At 41.2% G+C, this 16,319-nt stretch overlaps 2 protein-coding genes across 3 annotated transcripts; both read right to left on the minus strand.

The window, feature by feature from the left end:
- Window positions 1-603: 603 nt before the first annotated feature.
- LOC118328374 (cytokine-like protein 1) lies at window positions 604-3,223 on the minus strand. Its single transcript, XM_035662075.1, has 4 exons — window positions 2,853-3,223; window positions 2,691-2,735; window positions 1,516-1,662; window positions 604-1,408 (listed from the first exon to the last, which is right to left on the minus strand). The coding sequence occupies exons 1-4, from the start codon at window positions 2,997-2,999 to the stop codon at window positions 1,307-1,309; spliced, it is 441 nt and encodes a 146-aa protein (XP_035517968.1). The 5' UTR covers window positions 3,000-3,223; the 3' UTR covers window positions 604-1,306.
- Window positions 3,224-3,822: 599 nt separating this feature from the next.
- On the minus strand, window positions 3,823-16,069 carry LOC118328375 (limbin-like). 2 transcript variants are annotated; one of them, XM_035662077.1, is made up of 23 exons: window positions 15,586-16,069; window positions 15,193-15,259; window positions 14,710-14,852; window positions 14,305-14,361; window positions 13,991-14,177; window positions 13,783-13,883; window positions 13,607-13,672; window positions 13,332-13,466; window positions 13,105-13,244; window positions 12,337-12,661; window positions 11,980-12,219; window positions 11,716-11,891; window positions 11,195-11,354; window positions 10,898-11,074; window positions 10,478-10,788; window positions 10,039-10,213; window positions 8,406-8,549; window positions 7,967-8,194; window positions 7,668-7,882; window positions 7,479-7,566; window positions 7,159-7,334; window positions 4,635-4,736; window positions 3,823-4,426 (listed from the first exon to the last, which is right to left on the minus strand). In XM_035662077.1, exons 1-23 carry the CDS (start codon window positions 15,808-15,810, stop codon window positions 3,997-3,999), a joined length of 4,068 nt encoding a protein of 1,355 aa, XP_035517970.1. In that variant the 5' UTR covers window positions 15,811-16,069; the 3' UTR covers window positions 3,823-3,996. The 2 variants fall into 2 exon arrangements, with proteins under 2 accessions (XP_035517970.1, XP_035517969.1); XM_035662076.1 differs by having other exon boundaries at window positions 14,710-14,891.
- Window positions 16,070-16,319: the final 250 nt, after the last annotated feature.

Below are 16,319 nucleotides of genomic sequence, written 5' to 3' on the forward strand. Positions count from 1 at the left end.
TAAACAAATGTATTCAAAACATTGATTAATGATATCGTGGGTTAGAAATACTTTCTACGTTGCACACAGACAGAAACTGTAGAAAAAGGAGGACTTTATGTTACATATGTAAGCTCTAAATGCCCCCCAAATCACAAAATACTCTGAATGAGTCTGTAAACACTGAGAAACCACCTTTCTGCATGCACATGATACAATCTGGCCAACAGAGGGCAGCAGAGGCCATAAATTAAATCAGAGAGGCAGACTTCTTCCCAAATCCAACAAGTCATACCACTGTTCTCAAAATAATGGCAACTGCGCCATTACTTGTCCAGAGATCTCCAACAGTAAAATAAAATTATAAATTAATATTTGATATAATTTGTATATAAGAGAATGGGGACTGTACTGTTTCTATAAAATAAAAATAATCAGTAATTTTCACATGCTGAGTGAAAAAGAGTGTCAGAGTGAAAATAACCTCACTCATGTTAGAAAATTCAGGAAAAGGACATCATGCTGATTCACAGACTGGACATGAGCCAGTTCGGTCTCAGTAGTTTGTGTAGTACTTTCCAGAATCAACTGGCAGACATGTTGGAAATGACTTCATAGAACAAATTGATACATAAAGTTTTATTACATAGTGTGAGACATATATAGATTGTCATTAAGTATACATACAAACAGGCATGTTTCTAATATGTCTATGACAGTGATGGCTCTATTATTTTCATATTCAGTACAAGCAGCAGCACTGTCCTAACATCTTTAGTATAAAATAAAGTTTTAAAAAAAGTTCTATGTGAGAAAATTCTGAAGGGACACACTGTACAACCGAGTGCGAGGAAGTTTTCCTTACATAACATTTTCAACTACCATGTTTTACAAAATGCTGTACAGTGCTCCTTTAAGACATGTCAGTCAGACCAAGGGTTATGGCAACACAACATATTTCTCTTAATGACACATGAAGCTTTGATCAGCCCTAGTAAGTAAGCAGCGGTTAAGCCCGGTTCACAAGCAACTCTTATTGGTTTATTATTTCAAGGTTTTCTTCGGCATGGTTGGCATTCAGCAAATTTCCTGTGGAAAGTTCTACACTCCTGGCTGGAATATAGCCACAAATGTCCACTAACATGAGTCTGCGGCTAACACAGAGCCAACTAGGTACGACATGAAACAGCACTGTGTGTGTGTTGCTTACGATGCATCTAATGCAGTGCAAGCTGTGGTGTGTATACAGCATGCTTTACCATTCTACATATTGCTGATGTGTTTTTATGAATGTAAGACACCAACAGTCATCTGCTCTGTGTGTTGCTCATCTCTCCTCTTGCAGTAGCTGAAGCCTGTCCTCTGCAAAGTAAGGGCTACTGTGTCCAGTATCAATAGCATCACAGTCATCTACGAAAAACACCAGGTCCTGCGAACCAAACACAGACATGTATGTAAGTAAGTGGTCACGCCACTCAAGCTTATAAACAGGATTCTTGACGTGAGAAATAGTGCAGATGTTTTCGATGTTCTTACTCGATAACAAATTCTGGTGATGATGGAGTACAAGTTCTGGATTTTACGTTTCAGCAGCACCATTCTGGGACGCTCTCTGCAGGACGGGCTAGGATGGTTCAGCACCACGTAGAGAAAGTCACGCAGTTTGGTTGTGATGCAGGAGTTCTAAAAAGATAAAACTTTGCTTTTACATGACAGTATTTACAGACTGTAAGCCCCTGCAGGACAAGTTAACTCAGCTGAATTGACACTTTTCTGAATCTAGGGTACTCAAATATTCTCATTAGCTCAGGTAAGATTTTGTCACAGAGAACACAGTACATGCACTGGTTTGACTGATTTTGCATTGAACTAAGCATCAGTGAGAGTGAAAGGAACAGCTCTTATCTAACTGGGCTTATTCTGCCAACGTGTTGAACCAATTGGTCTCTCTCGTTGACCAAACCCTGCTTGTTATGTACAAATTAGTCTGTTACACTTGGCTGTTACCCCACACTGCATGCTTTTTTGTGCATAATATTTGGCTATGTCCCATTCTTCTTCATGGGAAATACTGAGTTCACTAATTAGTTGCCTGTAATATTAATCGGTTATGATGCTTGCTGTTGACCCTTCATCCCCATGAACTCAGACAGGAACAGTGGCATGTTTTGATTTGAGTGAAACCAGAGTAAAAGTTACTCTGTGCTGTTGCTCTTCATCAAATTTTGCCTGTGTTATATGATGCTGCTGTGAGCTCACAGAGCTGTCAGTTTCACCAGAGACCTCATAGATTATACTGCTTAGTTGTGTTACTGTTGGGGAATGAGACATTATATTTGACATTCACAATTCTAGTAAAAATTTTTCTTTTCTAGAAAAACCTATAATAATCCATTATAACTCTTGAAAGCAACTATTCACTTGAAACAAATCTTTATTTTCACACAGTCCTGCTTTTTCTGGAAAAGAAAATGTGCAGTGCATCCAAATTTAAAGCTAATAAGAGACTTTAGGTTAGTGAATGGACATGGAAAAAGTGGACTGAAAAATTAAATCTGAATATCTAACTGGAATTACCAACAATGGTTGATCAGTGCGGGAAAATCTGTGTAAAAAAACAACAACTATCAAACAACCCCACATAATCACTTTCAGCACCCCACATAATCACTTTCAGCACCCCACATCATACCCCATTGTTTGAGACTTACATGCACATCAATGAAGATCACCGGTAGGACCTCAGCGCACGTTTTCTGCAACCCGACAAACACCATCATCATTAGAGCACACAAAACAGAGCATCAGTCAGAAATGCTTAACACAGCCTTGTCTGCAAAACGGGAGCACGCAACCGACGCCAAAGCGCTCACCGTGCGAGGGTACGTGTGTATTTTCTCCAGCAGAGCCATGACTTCTTTGCTCAGGCTGACTGCTCTGGAGTAGCAGGTCGGAGGCGCGCAGTCCGACGGCCACACGAAGCTGAAGAAACACAGCAGAGCGGCGAGTCCCAGCCTCATGTCGGATATATAACGCTGCTCAGGACGGCTTCCAGCTGCTCACTCAACGCCGTTTCAAATAGTAACGAGGAGGACTTGCAGCAGTTTTAAGGATTTGGGTTACAGAGAGAGAGGGGGCGAGAAAATGATGGACGATGACGTGGAAGCGCAGCGAGGTTGAGGGAAACATTTGGGGTCTGCTGTGTTTTGGAGAGCGAATCTGTTCATGCAAGCTCCAAAATACCAGAGATGATTGAGCTTCTCCTGCTGATAACACGGCCAAAATGTTTTGCAACATTTTTTTTTTTGGCCACAATTTTGTGACTTGGCAATAGCTAAAAAGAAGATATTACTGGCAGCTATTAAAAACAAATTGGAGTCAACTATTTAAAAAAAAAAACAAGATCAAGTGGGAACCAAGAGTTTCCAGCAATATAAAAATGTTCATTTTACTGAAGGAATTTAAACTGCTGCACATGGAAGTTTCAACATTTAATGAAGCTGTGTGTCTTGAGTGTGTCGGGAGGTATACAATCCTCAAATCAAACCACAAAAACACAGTAACTCGCCCAATATCTGGACATGAATAATAAACGTGTTTGACACTAATGTTTAGGAGGGCACACTGATACAACAGCAAGGGACCTTTAGCTGTTCTCTTCCCCCCAAAAAATCTTTAAACTGTAACCTTTTCAGTAAACCTGTACTTCAGTGGCCTTTTCCCATTTTAAAGATTCCCATCAAGACAAGACCATTGGAAATCATGTTTGAACTGTTTGTCAACCACCTTTGTATGATCTTGCAATTCCCTGTTAACAATGTGAAGCAAGGAAACAACCCCGGAAACAAGTCAGCTGCCTTTACTTAAAAACAAAGCCAGATGCTACATACATTTAGAATAAGCACATTTTTGCTGCATAGCAAAACTATTGGTTTATTCTGAATTTTAGTTTTATCATGTATCATAATAAAGTACCATAATCATAAAAAAAAACCTGCAAAAAAAACAATGTAAGTCTCAAGGTAGGTTTGTTGGAGCCACAGAGCCTTTCTTCAGATTAAGGAAGTTCTTTTTCCTTTTTCTTTTAGGAGCGTCCACGCGGTCACATGACTCAGGTGGATCTCGAAACACAAACAACCGGTCTCCAGTGGCGGGGACACCCGCTGCAGTGCTGGCAGGGGCAGGCACCCTGTAGTCCTCTGCTCTGTTGTGTAACGATTCATTCACGGTGTCCGCAGCCCTTTCTTTTGCAGTGTCACTGTGCTGCTGTGTGACCGTGCTTTCAGTCATGGTTGGTTTATAAACTGGCTGCTGTGCTTTAGTAAAACTGTCTTCCTTTCCTTTCTCTTCGACCAATAGTGGTGCAACATCCCTTGGAACCGGGAGACAGGATCTGGGGAGCAGTTTTTCCATCAGACTTTGCCTCCTTTCCTGGAGTCTGTGAGATCTGGAGGACAAAGGAGCTGTTGTTAGCGGGACTGGAGTGCTTACCTCATGCATGTGGCCACCGCAGCCAAGCCATGTAACTGATGAAAGCCATATTACACATCAATAAAGGATTTGTCTATGATGTTGATGGCCGCTGACCTGCAAATTAGCCTTGATGGTTGTGTAACATCAAGTCTTAATATAGCAGCTAGTAGAGTAGCACTCACCTCTCTCTTTCCACAGTGCAGCTCGGCATATTTAGCATATTTTTATGTACCACGTCTTCTCTCAGTTTGACAGGAAGAAGTCTGTTCAACCCTCCGGCACACCTGGTCAAAAAGTCATCAATATGTTATAAAGCTGGTAACTGCGATACAATCTCTGCTTTGGCTTTGATTAAAAAATGGTCAAGGATTCCTGGCTATCTGACACGCTTTCATAACTTTTCATTAGTTTAGAGGGGGAGCTTTGTGATCCTTTAAATGAAAGTATAAGAGATTAAATATTTAATCTCTTTCTTAGTAGGGTACAGCATGTTAGGCCTGTCAAAGTAATAAATAAATAATTCCAACAGCAAAAATATCACATGGCTTTTTTTCTTCCTGTTCCTACAGTAAGTCATGTGCATCGTTCACACATAAAGTACAGTGTCTGTTACCTGAATGAATGTTCACAAAAGCAGGATGGAAAAACCCATTTTTGTCAGTGGAGCTAACAGATGTTATTTCATTGCATTCAGGGTATTTCACAGATTACTGGTGATTGATTATACATGGAACAGATGCTAAAAGCACTAACTCTGACCACACTTACCTGGAAATTTTAAACAGAGCAGAATAAATGCTCAAAATGGGAGGCAACATACTGTAAACTAACGGATGCAAAAGGAGCCTTTTCTTGAGATAACTATAACTTGATATATTAGAAGTGTTTAATGTTTGCCCAGAGCAAGGGAGATATGCCGGACATTTGGTCTGAATGTTTAGTTGTATATGTTAACATAAATGCTAACTTACATAGACCGTTTTCTCAAACATGGCTGTTTAATCGAGGTAGGCAAGAGGTACATTTTATGTCCTCTTTAACTTTAGTTTTTGTGTTTTATTTTGTGTTTCAACATTAAAATATGTGATGTATCAACAATCCAGTCAATTAACCTTCTCAAATTCTTTTTCTTTAATTAAATGTTAGCTACATATTTGAAACAGGCTACTGTTTATTTGACTTAGAGGTACGGATAAACTCCATTCCGAAAACAAAAAGCCAAAACAAAAGATCTGAAAAAGAAAAGAAAAACACATGTTGTGCATTTTGTTCCAAACTGAGCACTTTAATTCCTTTGTCCTTTGGCCAGACAGCCCAGATCCAAAGAGGCCTCCTGCATGAGACATTATTCATCAGCAAAATAATCCAAACTCTGCGGGAGCCAGAGTGTTCCAGTGTATCAGGAAGAGAAGGAAATTAAATGATGAGTAAAATCATTTATCTCTCCATCTTGGCTCGGGGAAAAGGACCCTTGTGGAACCGTGTTCAAACAGTATATGTTGTTCAGATTGAAGACAATGCTTGGAGATGGGTTTGTTTTAGCCAGCTGCTGCGTTTAAATGCTGCTTTTATTTAATCAGTGACTTCACTCAGAAAACTACTTTCTAAAACCACAGAACCCTTGAATAGCTGAGACTCTGGCTGCACACTTTGGACTAAAAGGTTTTCACTGTAATCAAGTTCTTCAATTATTATTTTTTCCCTTTAAAAAGGGGGAAAAGAAAACAAGATCAACTAGGAGACTGATGCATGACAAAAGCCTTTGTTTGCCTCTGCACATTTGTTGGTAGCTAAACTCAAAAGCTTGTTTGCAGGTTGAAAGAGCCAGACAGCTTTTGCATGATGATGGGGAATTTGATGAAAGAGAGAGACAATTTGCTCCAATTTCAGTAGAAGAGGAATGTGTTGATACTAATTGTGATATTCTGTCGCAGTCCAAAAACAGTGGTGGGATGTAACTGAGTAAGGGTTAGCTGAGCCAAAGCACTCTGTGAGCGATGGGAACTAGAAACATCTCCCGTTGCCAAGTCGTATCTACGGTCCATCCTATTTACTGGAGTAGTGAACAACATTCCCACTGCATTAGAACCTTATGGGATGGCAATGATTTTTCCAGGTATTAGGAAGGACCTCAGGTGTTACCTGGGAAGTTATAGCTTGTAAGAAACTTTTGATTTGGATTGGAAAACACTTGAAAATATAAAATAATTATCTTTTTTCTTTCTTTGGCAAGTGACCATAATATGAACGGGATAATGCCCTTCAAGGTGTCCATGACCTCCACATTGTCCATTACTAATAAAAATAATAATGGAAGGGCATTTTCCCTTACTTATCCCATGGTCTGGCTGAATACTCGATTCTGATTGGCTGCTGGGTTTCCATTAATACCTGATGTGACCACCTACTAAGTAGTTCCAGCTCCACCTCAACCAACTATAACAGAATCTTGACTCTAATTATATTAATGCATGAGTAATAACGGACTGATTCTATAATATATAATAATATAACACAAAACAGTCAATACTCTAATAAGCACTGAGTTTCATGACAGTAAAATGATAACAGTGACCTGGTCAGTATGAAACCAGTCCTGCCACCATTTTCAGCAAAGCCTGAGCTAAGAGAATACATGGAGAAGTGTTAGACTGTAACCTCAAGAAGAGTGTTTGCCAGTAGACAGATCCTGAACCTGGTTCTTACCCTGAGTGTTCCTGCTCTGCAGATGATGAAACCGAGTGCTGTTTGGGGCAGAGGGCGTCAGTGATGGAAAGGAGTTCACTTTCAGGCAGGGTGGGGAGGAGAAGACGCAGGGCCTCCAGGAGAACCTCGACAGACAACTGACTCTGCTTCACCAGCCCAGATGCAAACTCCAGATCCTGCGATGAAGAGCAGGACACACAGCCACCTTAAGTACAGCTTTTCTCTACTTCCACTGGCACACAGAAGTTAGGATATCCCTGTGTTTTTCCATTCCCTTAATAGGCTTTTGCTAAATATAACGTTGAAAAAAGTATTCAGACCTGGTCACAGTTTGCATAAAGTCTCTTGAGCCCCATTTGTTCTTTTAAATATTCCATGGCTTGATTGTTGGCAGTCATTTCTTGCCACCTGAAAACACCAGAGAGCGTAAACACTGTAAAATTTTACGGCCCATGACCTTCAACAAAATTCCTCATTACTCCTGAGATAACACTGACATGACAGCTCACCTTTCAGCCAGCAGTGTGACGGCTGATTCACACTTGTAGAGTGCCTCCTGGAGGATGGACGTCATCCTGCAGTCCTGCCGCAACTGAAACAGTCTCTCCTCCTCTCCTTCCTCCTCTCCCTGCATTGGATTTGGCTCAACTCTGGACTGGTACATTTGCAGGCCATCCAACTCTGTCTTCTCCTTCTGAAGCTGTTCTTCTGCTTCTTCTAGTCCCTGTAGCGTAGAATCAAATTACACTAATAAAAATCTACAATTTTAGAGAGAAAGTCTCAGGGGTTAACTTGGAGCGCTGCCTACCAAGTAGTGGTTCTGTATACTCTGGGCCATGTCTTGTCTCTCCAAGCTCTTTCTCTCTCTGAGCTGCTGAATGAGCAGATTGTGCAGTGTGAGCATCGCTCTGGAGGTCTCCAAGACTTTGGTCCTCCTTTCAGCCTTCTGGTAGTGGATGGTGGCCATCTGCATCGCCAGGCTATCGGCCTGAGAGCGCAGATCATCCTCTCTCTCCCTCTGCATCTCCTCCATCACCTGCCAATATCAGAATGGATGCACTGTATTGGATACATCTTGTATGGAATTTAAACAACCTTTCTGTGAAATCAAGGCATTGATTGACTCCAAGGAGAATCGCTTCTGCTACTGGAGGCTTAGGATTTGATGTAATATAAAATGAATACACTGTTTCACTTAAAAGTGACTTATAGTAAAGGTAATTGGATCACTAAGAAAACAGATTTACTTTGTTCATGACGCCGTTCTCCATCTCCGTCTGCTTCTCAAACAGCTGGATTCTGTCCTCAAGCCTTTTCTGGAAAAGCAGCAGGTCAGATGTGTCTGCTTTCTGTCTGGCTGCACTGGTTTTCCCCTTGGATTGCATATTCCTCTGCAAAACAACAATATCCATAAGGTGGTTGGGAAATAACTCCAAGCATGCTGTTACGATGATTAGAAATGAAACCGCTCTGTGGAGCCCATTATTATTTCTGAATAACAATGCGCAGCCGTCCAGCGGCCACACAATTGAGGCCGCTCATGGTGTGGTTTGCACTGGTGGTTGCCATTCTCCATTTCTTATTCTTTTGAGAAATCATTAAATTCACCATTTCCTGCTGTAGTTTAATAAATGTGGGCTCCTCCCTTTGAATTACAATCATATCATGAAGAGATTTAAAACAAAAAAAGTATTTAGATCATGAAAGTGACAAACACAAATAATTACAAGAGAATCAATGATACTTAATTATACTAAAAACATACATAATCTAATGTAAATGAATATCTGTGGATGTGGATGGGATTCTGGCGTTTGTCTCTTATGTTTAATAATGTCAATAGTTATGATAGTAATGATCCACTGGTAAGATACGCCTTTATTTTGACATTTCCATGGCATGTCTGTGTCAACGTCTCCGTTTTTCATGATGATGTGAGGACGTGTTCGATGGTTTAACTGAGTTCTTTGTGGAAACAACTTGGTTGCTGCAGGCTCTTTTTTTCCCTGTTTCACTGGAAGAGTACCCGCAATTAAAAATGTGTATTTCCGACAATAGAGAGTTTTATACTTGTTTATATCAGCCTTTTTTAACTCCTTGTTTGTCGTTTGTAAAGCAAGTTAAGTGTTACAGGTGTAGGGCTGTGCTGCTACATTAATGTTTGCCTTGTGTAGGCAGTGAGAGGGTAAGGCATGATTTTCGGTTTCACACAGCCCTGTTGGATTGACTGACCGTTTTAACTCTCTCCCTCCGCTCCCTGACTATTGTCAATTAAACCTCTTACACTCAGCTATCTCGTCATCATGTAGCCTAACTGATTTTGTTAAATGGGCACAGAATATTGTCTCATATTGATCACAGGCCCCTGGATCAAATCAGATCATTGTATCGTGGCAGACTTTGTGAAATTAGAAAATATCACATTGTTGTCCAGAGAATCAAATCATATTGTGATGAAACTGGTGATTTACAGGCTACTAAGAACTGAAAATTGCATTGCCTCATGTCTTGGAAAAGGAAATCATTTTGACCTTTTACTTCATTAGCATTTCAGAGAGTTCCACCTGCATTTTCAATCAGAATAAAAGTCAAAGAATTAACTACACAAAAAATAACTAAATTAAAGACGTTCCCAACTTGGGATCAAAAAAGTACATTCATCCATCCAAACAGACAGAATGCTACAAGTTATAAAACAGGCGACACAAATATTATACCAAAAGAAGTGCAATGAGGAAGCAGTGTGCCTTGCTGCCACTGTGACTTTTTAGCAGTTACTACTACTCACAGTAGCCAAAACCAAAGACATTTTCTAATCCTGCATACAGAGGTTTTAAGAACATAACAACTAAATTCACTTATGTGTGATTCTGTGTTCACCAGTTGTTGCTCGCTCTCCTTTCTCCAAGCTGCCAGAGCGGTGTGGAGTTTGGTTCTGGAGACAGCGTGGGGCAGCACCAGGCAGCGGTCCATCACAGACAGACACTTCTGAAACTCTAGTTTCATCCTGAGCCGGTCATCTTCACACAGAGTCAACTGGGACGAACACAAACAACTGGGATGGAAGGAGAAAAGGAAGACTGACTGATAAACACATAGAGAATACCACTGTCTGATGTCTTAAACTGGTGGTCAAATAGTCTCATATTATACAGGAAGTGCTCAATTTTGAAAAATATTTGTTTCCTTCATTCTATATCTACCCCTCCCAGAAAGTCCACGGCTAATAGAAACACACACACACACACACACACACACACGAACTTTCATGTGTTCGAATTCCCTGAAATGAAATGACTAATGTTATTATGTCACTGACCTGAAGAAAGCTCTGCAGTACACCCTGAGCTCCCTCTGTTCCTGCAGCTCTCTCTCCATGGCTTCCCGCAGAGCCTCCCTGGTGCAGCTCAGGGTGCGTAAGGCCGCCTTGCCTTCCTGGTGCAACTTTTCCTGACCCTGCAAGAGAGAACTTGCTCCTTGTCCCTGGGCTTGTCCTGCTCCTGTCTCTGGTTCTACCTGCAGCAGGGAGCGTTGCGCGCCTGGAGGCAAGAGTGCTAGCAGAGCTTGCGTTGCAGAGGGCTGGATGGCTTTGACTTCCGTTATGGCACCCTGGATCACACGCATGGTCACCTATAGGACATGTAGAGGGTCGAGACGAGGATATTTATGTGGGTGTTTTTATGTATCTTTAAAAGTGATTAGTGATTCGATGAATGTGCCTGTACTGTTAGTGTGGCACCTTGCGGATGTCGGCAGCAGCCTCCTCATCCAGGTTGTTGATGAGCTCTGCTAGCTCCAAACTGTGAGCTGTCAGTAGGTTCTGCCAACAGAGCAGGTGCTGGGATACATCTATCTTCCCCTCCAGACCCTTGGACAGACCCGACAGATCCTTCTGTCTCTGTTTGTGGACCCGTAGCTGGAGAAGGCAGGAGGCAGGATTACAGGAGGTATATAAGGGTTTTGTGGTATCAATCCACAATGGATGCATTTTGCGAGTGTTTGGAGTAAACAACCTAAATAAGCATGATCCCCCCACCATGTCAGAGATGAGCTCCCGCCTCTTCTTAATCAGTCCACAGCGCATTGCTCTCCTCTCTTGACTAAGTGCCTCATCCAGTCTCTGCCTCACCATCACCAGCTCTTTCTGGGCCTTCTCTTGCAGCTGGTCTATCTGCTCCTCAGGCATGATGCTCCCTCTGGTGGAGAGATGAAAGCATGCCAGGTTAAAACACAAACTCTGGTCCAGCTTTTGTTCAGAGCAAAACTGAGGTTGATATAAATTATACATTTCTGTTAAATGACCGAAAAATATTTTCTTTTCTTTGTAAAAGTTGATATGTAAAATATTTTATAATGAAAGTGTGTTCCCTTTCATTTTCAGTGGTATAGTAGGTACGTTTTTTAGCAAATCTATACATTATATCACAAAGAGAGGCACTTTATTAATACTACTATAAAAGCTTACTTGGCCACATCTATAGCATAGTGTAATGTAATAGTGAAAGGTGAAATGATGATCAGATGATGCTATCACTAGCAACTACAATAGGCACCAACCTCCTGATGTGAGTGAACCAGCTGTCCAAATTGCTGGAGGTGCTGGAGAAGGTGTCAGAAATCAGGCTGTTGAGGCTGTGAAGGCTGTGCACCAAGAACTTCCTCTGTGCATGGCGTTCAGCTAGCACATAGCGTTGGTTGGCAACGACCACATCCAGCACCTCCTCTAGCTGATCCTGCATAGAAAAGAGAAGGACACCTGATTACCGCAAATACAGATTGCTGAAAAAAAAGAAGAAAATAATAATATTTTGGATCGCTCACTTGACAGGCAAAGTAATAGTGCTGCAGGCTCTTGGCTGTGCTCTTCTCCAGCTCGCCCATCCTGGTGGCCTCCTCCAGTTCTTCAGAGAAAATCTTGTGCAGTTCCACCCGGCGCCACTCAATGATCTGCCTCTGGACCTTCGCCGAGGCTTCTTCATGCCGGACCAACAGCATGCGCTGGAGTTGACTCTGGCTCAGCTTGTGCAGTTTCTCCAGGAGGACACTGCAGTGCAGGAGCTCCTAGTAACATTACAAACACATACAGATTAGTGATAGTATATAATGAATGCAATAAACTAACATGAGTGAGAAAAACAAACAAAGCAAATATCAAAACAATATACGTATCATCATTACCTGTTGGTCTGCATGTTGACACAGAAGCTCGGCCTGGGTCTTCTCAGCAGCTTCTCTACAGTGCTCTGCTTCCATTTCTTCCCGAGTCTCCAGGTTACACCGGCCAGCCAGAGCAGCCATGCGGGCAGCTCGCTCCTCCTTCAGCCGACCCTCCATGCCCAGAAGCTGTCCGTGGAGCACACTGAGCAACCTCTGCTGGGCCTGGGCACTGGCCTGGCCCCGGGACCGCAGGCCACTCAGCAGGGAGGACATCACATCCTTGTAGATCTGAATCCTGGTGGCCTCCAGGTTATTGGTGGCATGCAGCAGTGTAGACATTTCAAGGCTTACGGGGATAAAATGTACAGAACACAAGGTAAGTTTGTATGTTGTGGGTATTTGCTGAGATATATTGCAAAAGGTTGATAACAGTTGTTATCCTTTGTGGATTTGATAACAATGTGAAACATTAATAAAAATAAAAATGTTAAATTAGAAAATGCCACCATATTCTAAGAGGGAATCAGAGATTAGAACAATTACTGATTTAGTTCTTCTTATGACACTGATACTGACCTAAAAATAAATTGACTATATTGAATTAAAGGGAAGACTTCCAATTTCTGTTTAATACATTGCAATACATTTTATATGTTAATACCTTTTTTTCCACAAGCAGTGAATTGCAAATTTCCTCCTCTTGGTGGTGATTTTAATATCTTTTGTTCTATTAAAGGATATCAAGCCTTAAGTAGGGGTATTTAATTCCCCCTTGAGAAGTCTACTCACTTCTCCAAAGCCTGGTACATGTTCTGTGGATCCTCCAGCACCATAGTGTCCACCATCTTGTCTTCAAATGTTGCCTCATCTTTTACCGTCTCAGTCATGTTGCAGTCTGCATACTCTGGGTCTGAATCGCCTCTGTTTCTCTGAAGAAACAAATCATTTGCAATGTATATTAAAATAAAATTCTCAAATACTTTATACAGTTTGGATGTTTTTTGAATTCGTAATACCCTTTGCTGAAGAAGGTTCAGCCTGGTTCTAGGACCTATCAGGTTCATGGCCAGAAACCCCAGTGACAGCAGCACCAACGTGACAAAGAACCCCACAACAAATCCAGCAAAATGGACCCCATGGTTAGGATAAATCTAAATTGGTGGGCAGAAACATCAGACTTCTATTAAAATAAATTTTGTGACCACAAATTTGATACCATTATGAAGTAAGAATGAACATGCAATGCTGAAGCTGCAGGTGTGTTTCCAGTTAAGGAACTTCCGCAACTTACCCTGTCAGTGGAATTCACTCTCAGCGTTAGATTAGCTGTTAACGGACCAAACATACTGACATCATTCTGTGGAGTCGAGAAAGAAATACTCTGGGTAAGAAAACAGAAAATGTTCGAATTATACTGCAACTACAAAGTTGTCAGTTTGCTTTTCAAGTTAAAAAGAGCAGAAATACCTGTGAGGCGTTAGAGAAGGTGAGAAAAGCTGGAAGGTCAAGGACTTCGTTCTTATGACTCCTTATGTGAGCAGTATAATTAACAATAACTTGGGATCCAGCTAAAGAAATGAAATCAATAAAGTTACTTATTGTGGATGCACCATGCAGAAAATTCAAATATTACAAATACAATCATCTCCAAAAGCATTTTGACTCCCAGACATACCAGACAGTGAATCAATGGCAAACGTCTGGTAGCCTCTTTCCACCACCTTGCCTTCAGTTTTTAGGGGTACTATTCCAGAGATGGAGTCCCGTATAGCCACCTGAGACAGGTTAGTGCCACCTACTGGGCCCATGTTGTGAATCAGCAGGAAGAATGTCAGCTGAGGAGGATCAGTGTTGCGCTTAACCTGGGGACCACATGAGTATGAATCACTGGACAGTCTTCAGCATGTTCATTTGCAGTTTAAAACTGGTCAAGCAAAATATGTAGACATAGATCAAATGTATTGTATTCTAAGAATTAAGTTGATGTACCTGTGCACACTTGTGGAATTTGACCCCAAATGCAGATGGAGGTGCCACACTCTGAACCTGGAGAAACAGTCAGCACACTGTATAATTAGTTTCTTCCAATAAAATAATGATCTGTAGCATATGAAGTAATAATGTGATCGTTTGTTTGGTATGTGAATGCTGATTCTCCATACACTCCATAATCCAAAAATACTTATTTTTTAAATCTGCCAGTACGTAACAGATATACACATGAAAAATATACACTAGACAACAATATTTTTCTACCAAAAAATGAATGATACACATACAACTTTTGACAATCCACTAGAATAAAAAATCTCATGAATTACCATCTACATGAGATGGTGGATTGCATAATACATCTGCCTACTCCATGATAACAAGTCACTCTTAGAAACACACCTGAGGCAGAGTGTGGCCCGGGTTGTATCTGGTGAGTGTGCTTCTGCGGCCCCGGAGGTGCAAGATGTTTGACATGTAGGTAAATGAAGTGTAAAAGGAGTGTCCCCATGGACCAGCAGGTGCTGAAGAAGAGAGTGCCCCCCCTGCAGACAAAACCATGGGCCCGTTGATTTCCATAGTACCTGTCAGGTTAAGTATAGGGCGCTTGAAAAGCCTGAGTAAAGCACAGTTTAAAAATGCTGAACTTGACAATAAATAAATGAATATACTTACACATATGCATACATATTAAAGTTTTATATGTACCGGTGTACTCAAGATTTTAGTATAGTAGTCTGTAAAACTATTCAATCATCTGTACATGTACAGCATTTGAAAGAAAATAACCTGTATAAAGTCAGTGTTTAGCTATCATGTTGTATGTACAATTGTGCAGACAGACGGTTTACTGTATATAGTGTGAATTGAGAGAAAATGACACACCGTCCATCTGAAGCAATGATGATTTCCCACCGGGGTCATGTTGCATTACATGGATACTGCAGAGGCTCTACAATGGAAAAGGGGCATTTAAGTTAGTTTTATTCATTTAATGTTAACTACTTATTCACAGATCTGAAATAGCTTTAGCCAGTGACAGCATACAGTGAGATTCAGGGATAAAACACAATAAATGATATCACTGTAATTTTCAGGATACAGTTCAGAACAGGGAGATGTGATATGTTGCTGTATAAACATAGCTAGACAATAAAATCATTACAGGTGATGACTGAGACTAAACCTTCATCTAAAGAGTGAGTGAGGAGTAAAGTTACACAGTTACACGGATTCTAGGTTCAGCATAGTATAAGTCTTTACCATAAGGCCTCTTACCTCCTGTGGGGGTGTTGTGTACCATGATGCATCCTGAAATGTGCCGTCATAACAAGGCAGACGTCCAACACTGGACTCCAGCACACCGGCGTGCAGAGACTCACGCCGGGTCACATTGTGACACCAACGCAAATATAAAGGAGGTGGAAACAAACATGACACTTGGATATTCAAGATAAATAACAATATCGTGACCCTCTTCGCGGTAAAGTGTGCCTGAAGCATTCGTAAGTTGATGTGCCACCCTCACCAAGGAGAGCCGCTAGCTAACGGGCTGCATTGTGTCTGGATGTTGTCACTGTTAAAATCCGCGATGAAAACATTTTCCACAGCCTTTTTTTCTTGAGAAATATCAAAGGTAGCAACGTTTCTGACGAACGACAACATCTTACTTGGATGCTAATATTTTCAGGATAAACAATGGACGCGTTTTCAAAGATTTAAACACGAACACAATCGTCACCGTTGCACACAACTTCGGAAAACATTTCCAAAACTTGGGAGAACGGGAAACTCCTTAAGGAGCGTCAAGAGCAACAATGTACACATGTGCTTCCGCTCTCGGCTTTCAAATTAAAACAACAATGGTGAGCTCGAGGGGGCATTGGAATTGAAACACCTAAAAATATATACATTTTCTAAGAGACAATACGAATAGATGCCACCTCCATTTGAGCCAATGTTATTATGGTGGGTCATCCCCTTATTTTCTACCACGCAAGATTCTTGTGCTT

Source organism: Morone saxatilis, unplaced genomic scaffold (genome assembly GCF_004916995.1).
Source record: "Morone saxatilis isolate NCDOM2014 unplaced genomic scaffold, NCSU_SB_2.0 Contig18, whole genome shotgun sequence".
NCBI lineage: Eukaryota > Metazoa > Chordata > Actinopteri > Moronidae > Morone > Morone saxatilis.